The following is a 13309-nucleotide window of genomic DNA, read 5'->3' as shown; positions in this document are numbered from 1 at the left end:
CACCTTCACAGAATATCCTAACTTTCAAAAGCCTGCCTCCTTCATTTCTCTTAACCACTGTTTGATGAGCACCTTCCCATATGTGCTGAGCCCTGGGCTGGCCTTCAGAGCCAGGACATCTGACACAGGCAGGGGGCTGGTGAGGGCCACAGCTGGCTGTGACCGCAGCTCTGGGTCCACAGAGCTCACTCGACCAAGCAAGCAAAGCCTGTGAGCCGGCATTTCAACAGCAGAGATCATGGAGTCATTCTCTAACTAGACCCTGAGCAAAAGAAACCCCCAGGGTGAGGAGGACTGCTACTAGTTGTATGACCCTGAGCAAGTGTGTGACCATCTCTAACCTTTATTTCCCTCATCTGTAAAATGGGGATAATAACAGTGCCTACCTCGTAGAGTTCTGATATACATTAAACAAGATACACTGTTCCTAACACAATGCTTGGCACGCAGCTAGCACTCTACAATTGTTGGGTATTATTACTCCCAGGTTAGCCTTGAGCTTTCTACAAGGGAAACCAGAGAAAGGAACGCAAAGGGGGTTTCAATCAAAGGCCTGAGGGGACTTTCCTGGTGGTCCAGTGGTTAAGCCTTCCCCATCCAATGCAGAGGGTGAGGGTTCAATCCCTGGTCAGGAAGCTAAGATCCCACATGCCTCATGGCCAAAAGACCAAAACATACAATAGAAGCAATATTATAACAAATCAATAAAGACTTTAAAAATGGTCCATATCAAAAAAAAAAAAAGGCTTTAAGAAACGAAACCAAAAAACCGAAGGCCTAAGTGCCTACTAACAAACAAGGAGGTACAACTTTAAAGATGTTTTTTACCTACAATTTTGGCAAAGATAATAAAGATTGGAAATAGTCTGTATTATAGAAAGGTGGAGTAAAACCGGCACTCAATTCACTCCTAGGGAGAACGCTGATTGCTTCAACCTTTTGAGAGACCAATTTGGTAATACATATTAAAATTTAACATATGAATGCTGTCTAGTCCAGCAGTTCTATTTCTGGGAATTTATCCTAAGGAAATAATTAGAAAAGTGTATAAAGATAGACGCACAAAGACGCTCATAGCAGTGTTTTTTAATCACACCAAAGCTGAAAGAGATGTAATTATCCATCAACAGAGAACCGATTAAATAAAGTATAGAACATCCACAGCATTGGGTAAAATCATGATGTGGACCTATATTTCCCGACAAGAAGGTTCTATGAGCAAGTGTGAAGTGATAAGAAGTTAGTAAACAACACATAGAAGACAGTACCATTCTTCACGTGTATGTGCTTACACATGCTAAAAAAGTCTGAAAGAAGAGATACCAGAGTGGTATAATGGTCATCTCTGAGTAGAGGGATCTGGGGTGGTTTTCACTTTCTTTCATCTTTTTGTACTATCAGAATGCATTTAATGTGCCATAAATCTGACGTGTTAAGCCTCATCACATCACTCCTCTAATTCTCACCTTACTGGGGGTGATGATGACACCTATGATGCTCCACCCAACACTCACTTTCTCCCACATCTGAGCCCCTGTCTCAACTCCCCATCTCCACCCTCTCTTCTTTGGGCACATTAGCTTTCCTCCCATCCCTCCCCAAACACTGGCACACTCCTGCCTTTACACTGATTGCTTCATCCACAGGAAACACTGTCCCCCAAAGACCTAGTTGGCTGGCCTCCTGGCCTCCTTCAAATCTTAAGAGTAAATGCGACTGTCACGGGTCGAACCATGTCCCCCATCCCCAAATTCACAGGTTGGAGTCCTAACCCTGAGTACCTCAGGATGTGACCTTATTTGGAAACAGGGTCACTGAAGATGTAAGAAGCTAAGATGAAGTCATACTGGAGTAGGGTGGGCCCTCGACCCAATGTCTGTCCTTACAGAAAGGGGAAATTTGAAGACGGGGAGAGCCCCACGTGAAGACTGGGTGCTGCCACAAGCCAAGAGACAATCCAGGAGAGAGGACAGGACCGATCCTCCCCACCCTGCACCTTCAGAGGAGCACGGAGCTGCAGACAGGGGACTTCTAGCATCCAGCATGGGGCTGCGATCAATTTCTGCTGTTTAAGCTGCCATTTTTGTGGCCCTTCATGATGGAGGCCCCAGCAATTAACACAGCCACGGGCTCAACGAGGCCTCCTTCGCCACTGGACTCCCGCTTCCATCCCTCGCTCCAAGCGCTCTACCTGCTCCATTTCTTCACGGCATTTACCAACAAGTAACAGGCCATGAAATTACCTTTGTTCACGGAGGCATCCCCAGGGCCCAGGGCAGGGTCTGCACAGAGTACGCACTCAAGAAGGATCTGCTACCCAGAGAAACAACACAGGACAAAGCAGACCAAGGCTGGCCCGGCCGAGCTTACTCTGTAGCGGAGGGAGACAGAAGCAGCAGACACGGAGAAGGTGGTGCCAAGCGCCGTGGAGACCACCAGGGCAGGGTCAGGCGCAAGGAAGTCGGGAAGGGCTGCGGTTTCTTTAAAAAGTCAGGGAAGAGTCAGGGAAGGCGTCTCTGATGACGTGAGATCTGAGCACAGACCTGAAGGAAGGGGCGCCCGTAAAGCCATGGAGATCACAGCTGAGATAAGAATGTTCCAGGCACAGAGAACAGTAAGTACAGATTAGTTCAATAAACACATACCATTTGTATAATCTGAATAGAGGGGGAAAAAAATAAAGCTGTTGTAAGTCTGAAAATGCATCCAAATATTTAAAAGCCCAATGGCAAGGGCAAGGAAGAAGAATCTGGTTTTATGAATTCTTAAAGACTCTATCCTGGCCCAGGCTGAAAATTTCAACCCCCTCCCAGCCCTGTCCCCAGCCTATCCTCCAACAAAACGGGTGGAGTGAGATGAGAGGTGAAAAGTGAGGTGAAAAAGGAAGGTGACAGGTGAGGTAAGAAGCTTTGAGGTGAGGTGAAATGAGGTGAGAGGTGAAAGGTGAGGTGAGAGATAAAGTATAAGGTGAAGGTGCGTGCTTAGTCACTGCATTCGTGCCCGACTCTTTGCGACCCTATGTACCGAAGCCCACAAGGTTCCTCTGTCCATGGGATTCTCCAAGCAAGAATCCTGGAGTGGGTTGCCATGCCCTCCTCCAGGGGATATTCCCAACCCAGGGTTGGAACCGGTGACACCTACATCTCCTGCATTGGCAAGCAGGTTCTTTACCACTAGCGCCACCTAGGAACGTGAGGTGAGGTGAATCAGTCCTGAAGTTGAGAAGCCTAAGAGCAGGGAATGTGACTGCTGTCCTAGCTACCAGCCGCCGTCCCCATCAGGTCTGGCCTTTGCTGGTCACCTGTGTCAGCCGGCACGTTCCCACAGCCAGCACCCGTCCTGTGCTCCGGCCCTGCCCTCAGGCCACTGTGGATCCCAGCTCTGACGAATGTTCACTCCTGTTACCTGACCAGTTAGTTCCCATTCAGCCTCACTTTAGGGTTTTTTTTTATTGCAATTTTTAAAAACTCCACATATCATACAGTTTACCATAGCGTTTGCTACATTCACATGGTTGTACAACCCATCTCCAGAACGCTTTTCATCCTGCAAAAGTGAAACTGCACCCACTGAACACAGCTCCCCTGCCCTCCTTCCCTCCGCCCCCGGCCAGCTCCACTATACTTTCTGTCTCCGCGATTCTGGCAACTAGATACAAGTGGAATCGCATAATACTTTGTCCTTTTTGTGACTGTCTTATTTCACTTAGCATTAATGTCAAGATCCATCCATGTTGCAACCTGAGTCAGAACTTCCCTTTTGCTCTAAGAAGGAATACTAAGTCCCTTGTACGGACAGACCGCATTTTGTTTGTGTCTGTTGATGGACATCTGAGTTGCTTCCACCTTTGCCTCGCTTTTGACACTTTGCTTCAGCTACCTCCAGGCACTCTTGTAATCTTGGGGTTCGAGATCAGTGCAGGGCAACCTAGGATGCAGCAAAAGGCCTCCAAACTCGCCCAGGCTGAGGGGAAACACGGAGCAGGGGCGGTTCTGAGCTACACGACCTGCCAGACACCAGCCCAGTTCTGAACCTGCTGCTGCTCCTTCCCTGCTTCCCAACCAACTTAAAACCTGCATCTTTACCAGTTAGACTCCCTACTGATAGGTGAAACCAGGTCTGGGAAATGTACCCATCCTCAAGGACACACTGCCGAGGCCAGAGCTTCTCAAACCTGAGTGTGCTAAGTCCCTCTCGTGTCCAACTCTCTGCAACCCCTGTGGACCACAGCCCACCAGGCTCCTCTGTCCATGCGATTCTCCAGGCAAGAATGCTGGAGTGGGTTGCCGTGCCCTCCTCCAGGGGATCTTCCCGACCCAGGGATCGAACCTGAGACTCTTACATCTCCTGCACCAGCAGGTGGGTTATTTACCACTAGCACCACTTGGACTTAAATGGTATACTCCATAGATCCAAGCAGACCTCGGCGAGGGCCTTCCTCACACACTCCCGGGGAGCTTTGGGGGCCGCTCCATGCCCCGTAACCTGCAGGAACAAAGGCCTAGCAACCCCCCCGCCCTTCACTCCTGTCTCCTGGGCTCCCCGTTTGCTGTGTGTGTGCGAGGCGTCCTGTGTTCACACGGCCCTTCAGGCTGTGTGGCTCCAACGTGAATCTCGGCACCACGGTGAGGCAGGGCTCCCTCCACCGGCCCCGACACGAGAGCAGAGAAAGGAGCTAGAGGGCTTCCCCAGGACTCCACAGGGCCGCCAACACCGGCCCGGCACCAAGAGCGGGAGCCCCCGTCCGGCCCCGACCCCCTGGCAGGACGGGCCACCCACTGCCCAGGGGAGCTGTCACCGCACGTATCCGGCCGGGGCTCCCAGGAAAGGCAAGTGGACGGTGCCCGCCTCGCCCACTGCCGAGATGGCCCCCCAACTGCTGCCCACACCATCTAAGACCTGACAATTCACCCACTCACCTCCTCTCGGCTTCCTTCCACAAGCCAGCGTATTTCCGCACACTCGCCGTCCCCTCTCACACCCGCCTTCTTCTCAGCAGAGGGCTGAGAACGTCCGCCATCCCCAGGAATGGTCACCCGCTCCTCAGCCCACCCCTGTCCCCCCACCACCTAGCTAACGTCCGCCATCCCCAGGAATGGTCACCCGCTCCTCAGCCCACCCCTGTCCCCCCACCACCTAGCTCCAGCTCTCCTCCGCTCTCCCCTGCGTCCCCTCCCCCCAAAGCCCTGGAGTCTTCGCTCCCAGCACCATCCATCTCCTCTTCCAGCCCACCCCCTCCTCACCGGCACTCGGGGGCCCCCACCTGCCCCTTCTTCGCCTTCCGCGAACTTGCGGCCCACTTAACACCCCGAAGAGACACAGGACCCCCAAAGCAGGACTCGGCCTCCCCCTGCCACCCCCCACCCCCGGCCAGCCAGTCACCGTCAAGTGCATCCCAAGGTTGAAACCATGGAGGATGTGAGGAAGGCGACCCTCAGGCGTCAGATCCTGTCACCTCCCCCTCTCGTTGGCCCTTTCTGGCACAAGTGCTCTGGAGACCCTGCACCCACCGTGTCCACGTTCTCGTGAGCGCCCACCTCCCATATCCCAGCTCCCACCCCTGGCACAAGCCTCATCCTAAGCGCCCAGGCTGTGGACTCGGACTTGAAGGAGCATGAAACTGTGGGAGCCCCCCAGTTGTGTCAGCGAGAAAAGTGATGATGTGATGTGAGCAGCCTGGTTTCCACAGGACCTCCAGCTGAAGCGGGGAGATGAACTGGCTGGAGCCAGAGCAGTAACGGGGGAGAAGAGGACGGGAGCCTGGACAGGGGCAGCGGTGATGGAGAGAGGGGTGGAGAGACTAAAGGGCTGCTTCCTCCCCACCACGGCGGTCACGGCCCTTCATTTACTGAAGACTCAGTGCCCAGCTCCCGGTCCTCTCACCTCACTCCTGGTGAATCTGGCACCCACAGAGGATTCACCCAGAGCCTGCATTCATGGTCCACTCCGACAACCGGCTCCTGCACCCACACCCCACACCCTTAACCGAGACCAACAGCAGCGCTGATTCACTTCTGAAACTGCCAGCCCTCCAGCCCGCCTCCCACCTCGCTGCTATCTGGGATCTCCCCAGACCCCCTTTCTCAGTCGTTCTCCCCTCCTCCTCCCCTTCCTTCCTCATCCAGCCCAGACTCTGCACCGCACCACCTGACCATGTCTTCACAAATCCCCCCACTCCCCTTGGCTTTTGACCACGTCTGCCCAAGATTCCCAACCCTGGCTCAAGCCAATCGCCCACCTCCCCTGGCCCCGCACAGCCTGTCAGATGCTACAGGACAAATGCCATCACTTGTGCCCTGGCAAGACCACAGCTATCTCCCGTCGCCTCAGGCTTCACTCCCAACCTCCCACCAGTCCCTTCCAGTTCCTTCTCCCATTATTATTTCTCTCCTACGCAAGCTATGTTAAGCCTGCCTGCCCAAAGGAACTTCTCACTTTGGAGAATTATCCTTCAGTTACTTCTGTGTGCTCAGTCGTGTCCGACTCTGAGAGCCTGTGGACTGTAGCCTACCAAGCTCCTCCGTCCATGGGATTTTCCAGGCAAGAGTAGTGGAGTGGGTTGCCATTTCCTTGTCCAGGGGATCTTCCTGACCCAGGGATCGAACCCGGGTCTCCTGCATTGTAGGCAGATGCTTTACCATCTGAGCCACTGGGGATTCTATGTGCTTCTACTCGTTCTTAAATTTTCAACCACTGCTCTACTGACTCTTCCATGACGCCTATGAACATAACCAAGTCAACATATATGTTTTCAAACTCTCCATCAACCCCATGAAGTCAGTAAGTGGCAAATCTGGTCACCTCCCGCCCTCCTTGCATCTGTAGGGCTCCCGTTTTTTTCAAGATCCCCTAAGTCTAAGTCCACAGCCTGTGCTCTCAGTAGGAGGTTTATGAGGTGGGGTGGGAGTAGGGACCTAGGATGCAGGGGCTCATGAGAAAATGAACATGGTGGGTGTACTGGGGGCGGGGATGCAGGAGGAAAGAGTATTTTTTTTTAAGAACTGAACACAATGGCCTTCGGTAGGTCACTGGGCTAGAACATCTACAGGACAGTGAGACGGTGACACTCACAGACATTCGGTGGAAGCTGGACAGTTGCTATAACACATGCATCCAACCTGTGGACCTGAAATGTAAGAGCTAAAGGGTACTCAGAGATCATCTCAGCGAACCCTTCTTACACTGATGAGATAACCCAGCACAGGGTAACCTGTCCACAGACACAGTCATCGGCTGCGAAGAACACACTCAGGTTTGCTAACTCACAGTTCGGTGTGCTTTCCAACAAATCATGCTGCCTAAGCACATGAAAGAGAAATCATGTCACTGCAAGCCCGAAGATGAAAGGTGGGTGGTCACAACTTGGAAACAAATTAGATCAGTGAGAACAGCATCTTTCTAGCTGGGAAAATCAACCTAGTGTAATGATAATTACAGTAATTAGCTGCCTCTAGCACCCAGGGCACTGAGAGAAAAACCTGTGGCTCCCAGGTCCCCCGTGACTTTTCACAACCCCTGGCTGGGTTCTGTTTTCAGGATTAAATGAGGCATTTCCTGACAAAGACTGCAGCAGCTGTTCCCAAGGGGCTGGGGAGGTGAGGGTTTAAAATGATTTCCTCTATGCCCTTTGATTCTCAACCCAGAGACAACCAAGCAAACAAGATAGAATCCCAATCAGTTTCAATTTTTTTTTTTTTTTTTCAAATTTTAAGTCAATTGTTCTAACAGTGAAAAGACAATTGCAAGATATTAAGTGGACTATCCCCCAAATGCCATCAACTTTCAACTATGGGTTTATGGTATCTGGATCAGCAGTTCCAAAGGTCAAAGTGCCTAAAAATAAGTTGTGAAAAAAAGAAGATTCCCAGTTACTAACACCAAAGATTCTAATGTAGGTGAAGGGAGAGCCGCAGAAATCTAAATTCTTAACAAACACCCCCAAGTCCCTGAGGGATGGTGATGATGCAGGGGTCTAGGGATCACACCTGCAGGGGTCTAGGGATCACACCTTCAGAATGTTTACCTAAGTCTTGTTTATAGGCTACTACACCACTTAAGAAGTATAGCAAATATTCAACTGAAAACACTCATAATAAAACAGTGCATTAAATAACATAAAAAGTTAACATGCCATTAAGCATACATGCAATGAAAAAACAAAATGGCAGATTTTGCTAACCAAAATAATCAAATTTAAAGATTATATAAAATTTAAAGGAAAACCCATTAGGAGGGGGAGAGTACAACAAAAAGGAGGGGAAAAAAACAGTTGCTATCTTTTAAAAAAAAATTTACGTGTGTGTGTGTGTGTGTGTGTGTGTGTAGCCCTATATATATATATAGGGCTTCCCAGGTGGCTTAGTGATAAAGGACCTGCCTGCCGATATGGGAGATGAGGGTTGGATTCCTGGGCTGGGAAGATCCCCTAGAAATGGCAATCCACTCCAGTATTCTTGCCTGGGAAATTCCAAGGACAGAGGAGCCTGGAGGGCTACAGTCCACAGGGTCACAAAAGAGTCAGACACGACTCAGTGACTAAACTATATGTATATATCATGGATAAATAAGAAAAAACAGAAAATTCACAGACTACAAATACAAAATAAACACAAAATATTCAACTCAAAAGTAATAAAAAATTAAAGCAATGTGTTACAAATTAACTAGAGTTTTAAAAGTAACACTCAATGCTGGCAGTGATGAAGTAAAACAGTAAACTGCATAGACTGCTTGGGGTAATTTCAGCATTACAGTTTTATGTAAGAAGCTGATTCCTTTAACAACCACCTACCGAGACACGTATTAGACACCCAGCACACCAAACAAAATATGCAAAGATCCAGGCTGGTGGATTTAGATCTAAATAGCAGTCTAATTTCTCTTCTGGAAATGTATTCTAAGGGGGGAAAAGAGCCCACACACAAAGAAATCTAGACAAAGCCTTACCTATATACCTATTCATCACAGCATTATTTATAACAGGAAAAAAAAAAGCTGGAAATAATAAAAGGATAATTGAGTAAATTATTATGATGGAAACTGAATTTTTCGTGAATAGGGAAATGCTTAAGTTAAATATTGAGTGAAAAAGTAAATACATAAATTCAAAAAAATTTTTTTTATGTTAACAAAGCAAAGCCAAAGTTACTTACAGAGTTAGCTACAGGTTGTGGGATTAAGGATACCTGTTATCTGTACCTTCCGATAATTTTCAGTTTCAATTTCATAATAACTATTATCTTAAGAAAGACTTACCCCTGAATAAAATGAAGACATGGGGGTACAATCTTTTCTTTTCACATGGTTGATGTAGGATTCCTAAAGCACTCCATTTAAAAACAAGTCCAAAGCATTACAACTTGTTTCCGCAACAGTGAACTATCAAGACCAAACTTATAAATGTTTAAACAAACCAAAAAAAAGGCGGGGGGGGGGGGGGCACATTCAAAATGCTGAATGAAACAGAAATAGACAAGAAATCAATAAGACAGAGAAATTTATATAAAGACTGAAATATGGGGATAACTGGAGGGCAGACTCCATTTAACAAAGTTACCAAGCAAAGACAAACCTGTGGAAGGAGAGAGTCTACAGGCAGCCACAGAAGGAACAAGTGCCTAACCTAGGAGACCCAAGGCAGGAGAAAGACACGACACGTTCTAATGCCACTTACTCTTCAGAAAGAGAACCAGCACAGCAGGGCTTGGCATAGCCTCCTCAAGCCCCACTCCAATGGGGAAAATACAACTCTCAGGACGAGGAGCCTGAGGGTCCCAGTGGCACAGAGACAAGACATGGGCCAGACAGCTGAAACGCAGCATCTCCTTGGGGTCACATGCCACTCACCATGCCCAGGGGTCCTACATTAGGAAGCCACCCTCCGCCACTATCACTCTCTCAGCCTTCCAGAGGATCGGAGCCGCCTTTTAAGAGATCTTCCAAAAAAGAGAGATCTTCCCTGGGAAGCTGTTTCCCTTGCTGCCTTTCCTGCCCGGGGACAGCCCACGTGGGGTCTGCTCCTGCTTATGAGCTGCTTTGGGCCCCAACAGGATCCCTGAGGACAGGCGCCGTGTCCTCCCCTTCTTCAGTTCCCATCCATGATGCAGCCTAGAAGCAGCTATACAAACCTGAGGGGCCCAATACACCAACCAGCGAAAAGGATGAGGTCTCTGCTTCCGTGATTTCGGTTCTAGAGTGTATATAAAACGACTTTCAAGTCTCTGCGTTTAATGTTTAATGGAGGTTACGCGGCACAGGAAAAGACTAGAGAAGAGAAAATTATGGAGGGACAGTACAAACAGCTCCATTTACTTTAAATTTATGAAGAGAATTACTTGTATTACCCACAACATCTACAGCACATCCAGAAGGCCATATTCACATGAGGAAGCTGTACAGAGGTTACTGTACATGGAGTCTGGAGTCAAACTAACCCAAACTCCTGCAGCCTTAGTATTCTCATCTGTAAAATGGGGATAACAATGCCTAACTCACAGCGTAACAGATCATGTATATAAAATGTGGCACCCAGCACACAGGACGCACTCAGTAAATGAAACAATCAGTTTGCCGTGTCCCTTAGCAGATGAATCCATTAGTATCAGATGGGCTTTACTGCTTGGCTAAAGCCAAGAGCCTACCATGATTACCTCTTCTCACGAAAAGCCCAGGATCTCCATTTCTCTCGACACACAGGCTAGAACACACAGGAGCAAGACTGAGAGCTGAGGCACTGGGTCAGGCAATGCTGTCTCTTCCAAATGCTCGAAAGAGACCCATTTTGTCCCCCTGGTTCTGCTGTGGCTCCCTGAGCAGGCTTCCACCCAGCTATGGGAAAGCTATGAAGTGGTCTCAGGTGTGCCTAAGTTCACAGGTTAAGCGCCATAATGCGAATGGAAAACAGAGGACTCTGCACCAACTAGCCTGTGACCTTGGGCAAGTCACTTATGTGTCAATTTCCTCTTCAGTAAGAGGAGCAGTTCCAGTCTGTGATCCCTCAAGTCCCTTCCTGTGCTTTTGTGTCCCATCCTCTATGTGGCACTGGTTATAATTCCGACAGTGAGGTCCAGGGACACCTTCAAACGTGTTCCATTTCCTCCCAGAGCCACTTGGCGGTCCTCTGGCACTGATCCCACCAGAAGGGAAGGTTTGGAGTTGCTTCCACAGCTTTCTGGTTTTGTTCAGCATTCAGCCGCTCTGCACACTGCTCACTCCACCTTTCCTGCCCCCAAAGTGGTCGTGCGTGTGCGCGCGCTTGTGTGTGTGTGTGTGTGTGTGTGTGTGTGTGTGTGTGTGCATGCGCACGAGCACGCGCTGGGGCAATCACAGGCTTGCATCATGTCAGTTCCGAGACGGTTTGCAGACCATCCTCCGTGTATGCTCAGGGTGGACAAATAAACATTTCAGAGGAGCAATATGAATTAAATCATTTCCTCAACAACAAAACCCGCCCACATGCTTCTTCATAAATCATGCCTCTTAATTCCACGCTGACTAACAGTCACTAAACTGCCTCTATTATAAAAACAACCCTTACTCCTTTCATGCCCTGACACTTAAGAATCACAATATTTTCACACTCTATTGTACTAATGCCTTTGCAGAAGTAATAGCAATAGCTATTTCCCTGGAAAGATCCATGGCCAGGGCGCTTTCCAAGAGATATTCTTTGAATGTTCTTTGTGTCCTGGTGCACTGGGGGACACGGCCAGCCGCCTGCATCTGGGGGACGCAGGGCCACCCAGAGTAATGCAACACTGCTTTAAAGCACTCACCGAATGTACCCTTTCGCCCCGACCATCAAGTATTTCCCCAAATTCGCTGTAACCACATTCATACAGCCATGCACAAACACAATTCCAGTGCCTGCGTTTTGCAGGGAAAAATAAAGACACATTTTGAGATGAAGCCGCCAGACCCGCCTCGGGTTCCGTGGATAGCAGAATAAGCTTTGCAGACCTTTGGCAAGATTGGCCAGAATCTGCTTGCTTTTTCGTATTATTTTTTCCGTGCCTTTATCTGTTGGGCCCAACGAGAATGGAAAAGCATCTCCAGAAAGGAGGGCGAGGGAGCGGTGGAGAATAAAAGATGGGCGGGGAAAGCAGGATTTTGAAAAGAGCAGCGATAAAGGAAAGGCAGGGTCGCGCCGGAGGGTCTCCGCTGTGCTTACCTGGGGCGCACGAGGTCGGCCGGGCCAGCAGCAGCAGCCAGAGGCCGGGGAGCAGCAGCCCCGAGCGGCGGCGGCGGCGGCGGCGGGCGCGACGGGCGGAAGGCCCGCGGCCGCTCGGCCCCGGGACCAGCGCGACCCCGGCGCGGGTCTTCCCCTCCATGGCCGCGCCTCGGCGTCGGCGCCGCGCCCCCGGCAGTCCCGGCCGGCGCCCCGGCCCGGCCTCGCGGCTCTGCGCTCTCAGGCCCGGGAGGGGCGGCCGCTGCGGCGGCGGCGGCTGGGACGGGGCGCCGCGCACCGGCGCGGAGAGAGGCCGGCTAGGCGGGGGCGGGCCGGGGGCCGGAACCGCGGACGGACGGGGGCTGCCAGCCGCACGCCGGCCTCGCCGCTCCGCCCACTTCGGAGCCTCCGAGGCGCTGCCCAGCAACGCGCGGGCCCGGGCGCGGGGAGGCGAGCACCACCTCCCGGCCGGCCCGGAACCTGCCTGAGGGGCGGCCAGGCGGCGGGCGCGGGCGCGCGGGGGCTGCGCGGCGCAAGGCCGGGGCCCGGCCCGCCCCCGGGATCCGCCTCCTGGGAAGGGGCGCGCTGGACGCAGGAGGCCTGGGACCAGGCGGCGGCCGGCGCCGCCCCGACCCGCACCGAATGCCGGGTCCCGCCGCCCTGGTGGCCCGGCGTCCAGCCCCTCGGGGGCGCCCGGAGGGAGGGGGCGCCGCGAGGAGGGGCCAGAGCCGGAAAACCTGGCCCGCGCGAGCGCGGCGGGCCTCTCGCGCCTCCTCGGGCTCCGGTCGGTGCGGGGCTGCAGGTGTGAGTGGGGCTCCTGCGTTGGTAGGACAGCCTTCGGGGCTGCAGCGGGCACAAAGCAAAGGAGAAATCAGCGGCCCCTTTGCAAGAGTCCGACGTGCAGTAGAGGAAAGCGCGCGCACCGCCCTACCCATCCTGTCTCCCGCTTGCAGGTCTTGCCTCCGGACCAGGTGACTGGGAAACGAACAGACAGGATGCTCTGGGCCCGGAAAACCCGCAAATCGCGCACCTAGTAGGCCTGCAGAAGGCGCCTACAGAATCAATTGAAGCAGAACGCCAAAGAATTGATGCTTTTGAAGTGTGGTGTTGGAGAAGACTCTTGAAAGTCCCTTCAACTGCAAG

At 51.4% G+C, this 13309-nt stretch overlaps 1 protein-coding gene across 1 annotated transcript in view; it reads right to left on the bottom strand.

Annotated features, from left to right (window-relative positions):
* Positions 1–12565, bottom strand: part of KIAA1549 (KIAA1549 ortholog) — a 123268-nt gene extending 110703 nt beyond the window's left edge. Inside the window, exon 1 of the mRNA XM_070465181.1 lies at positions 12170–12565. Within this exon, the coding sequence (XP_070321282.1) occupies positions 12170–12329 (160 nt within the window). The 5' untranslated portion in view covers positions 12330–12565. The remainder of the gene's footprint in view (positions 1–12169) is intronic.
* Between the last annotated feature and the right edge of the window lie 744 nt (positions 12566–13309).

Source organism: Odocoileus virginianus, chromosome 1, assembly GCF_023699985.2.
Source record: "Odocoileus virginianus isolate 20LAN1187 ecotype Illinois chromosome 1, Ovbor_1.2, whole genome shotgun sequence".
Classification (NCBI taxonomy): domain Eukaryota; kingdom Metazoa; phylum Chordata; class Mammalia; order Artiodactyla; family Cervidae; genus Odocoileus; species Odocoileus virginianus.
The sequence above is the reverse complement of the archived record's forward strand: the minus strand, read 5'-3'. Positions and strand labels throughout refer to the sequence as shown.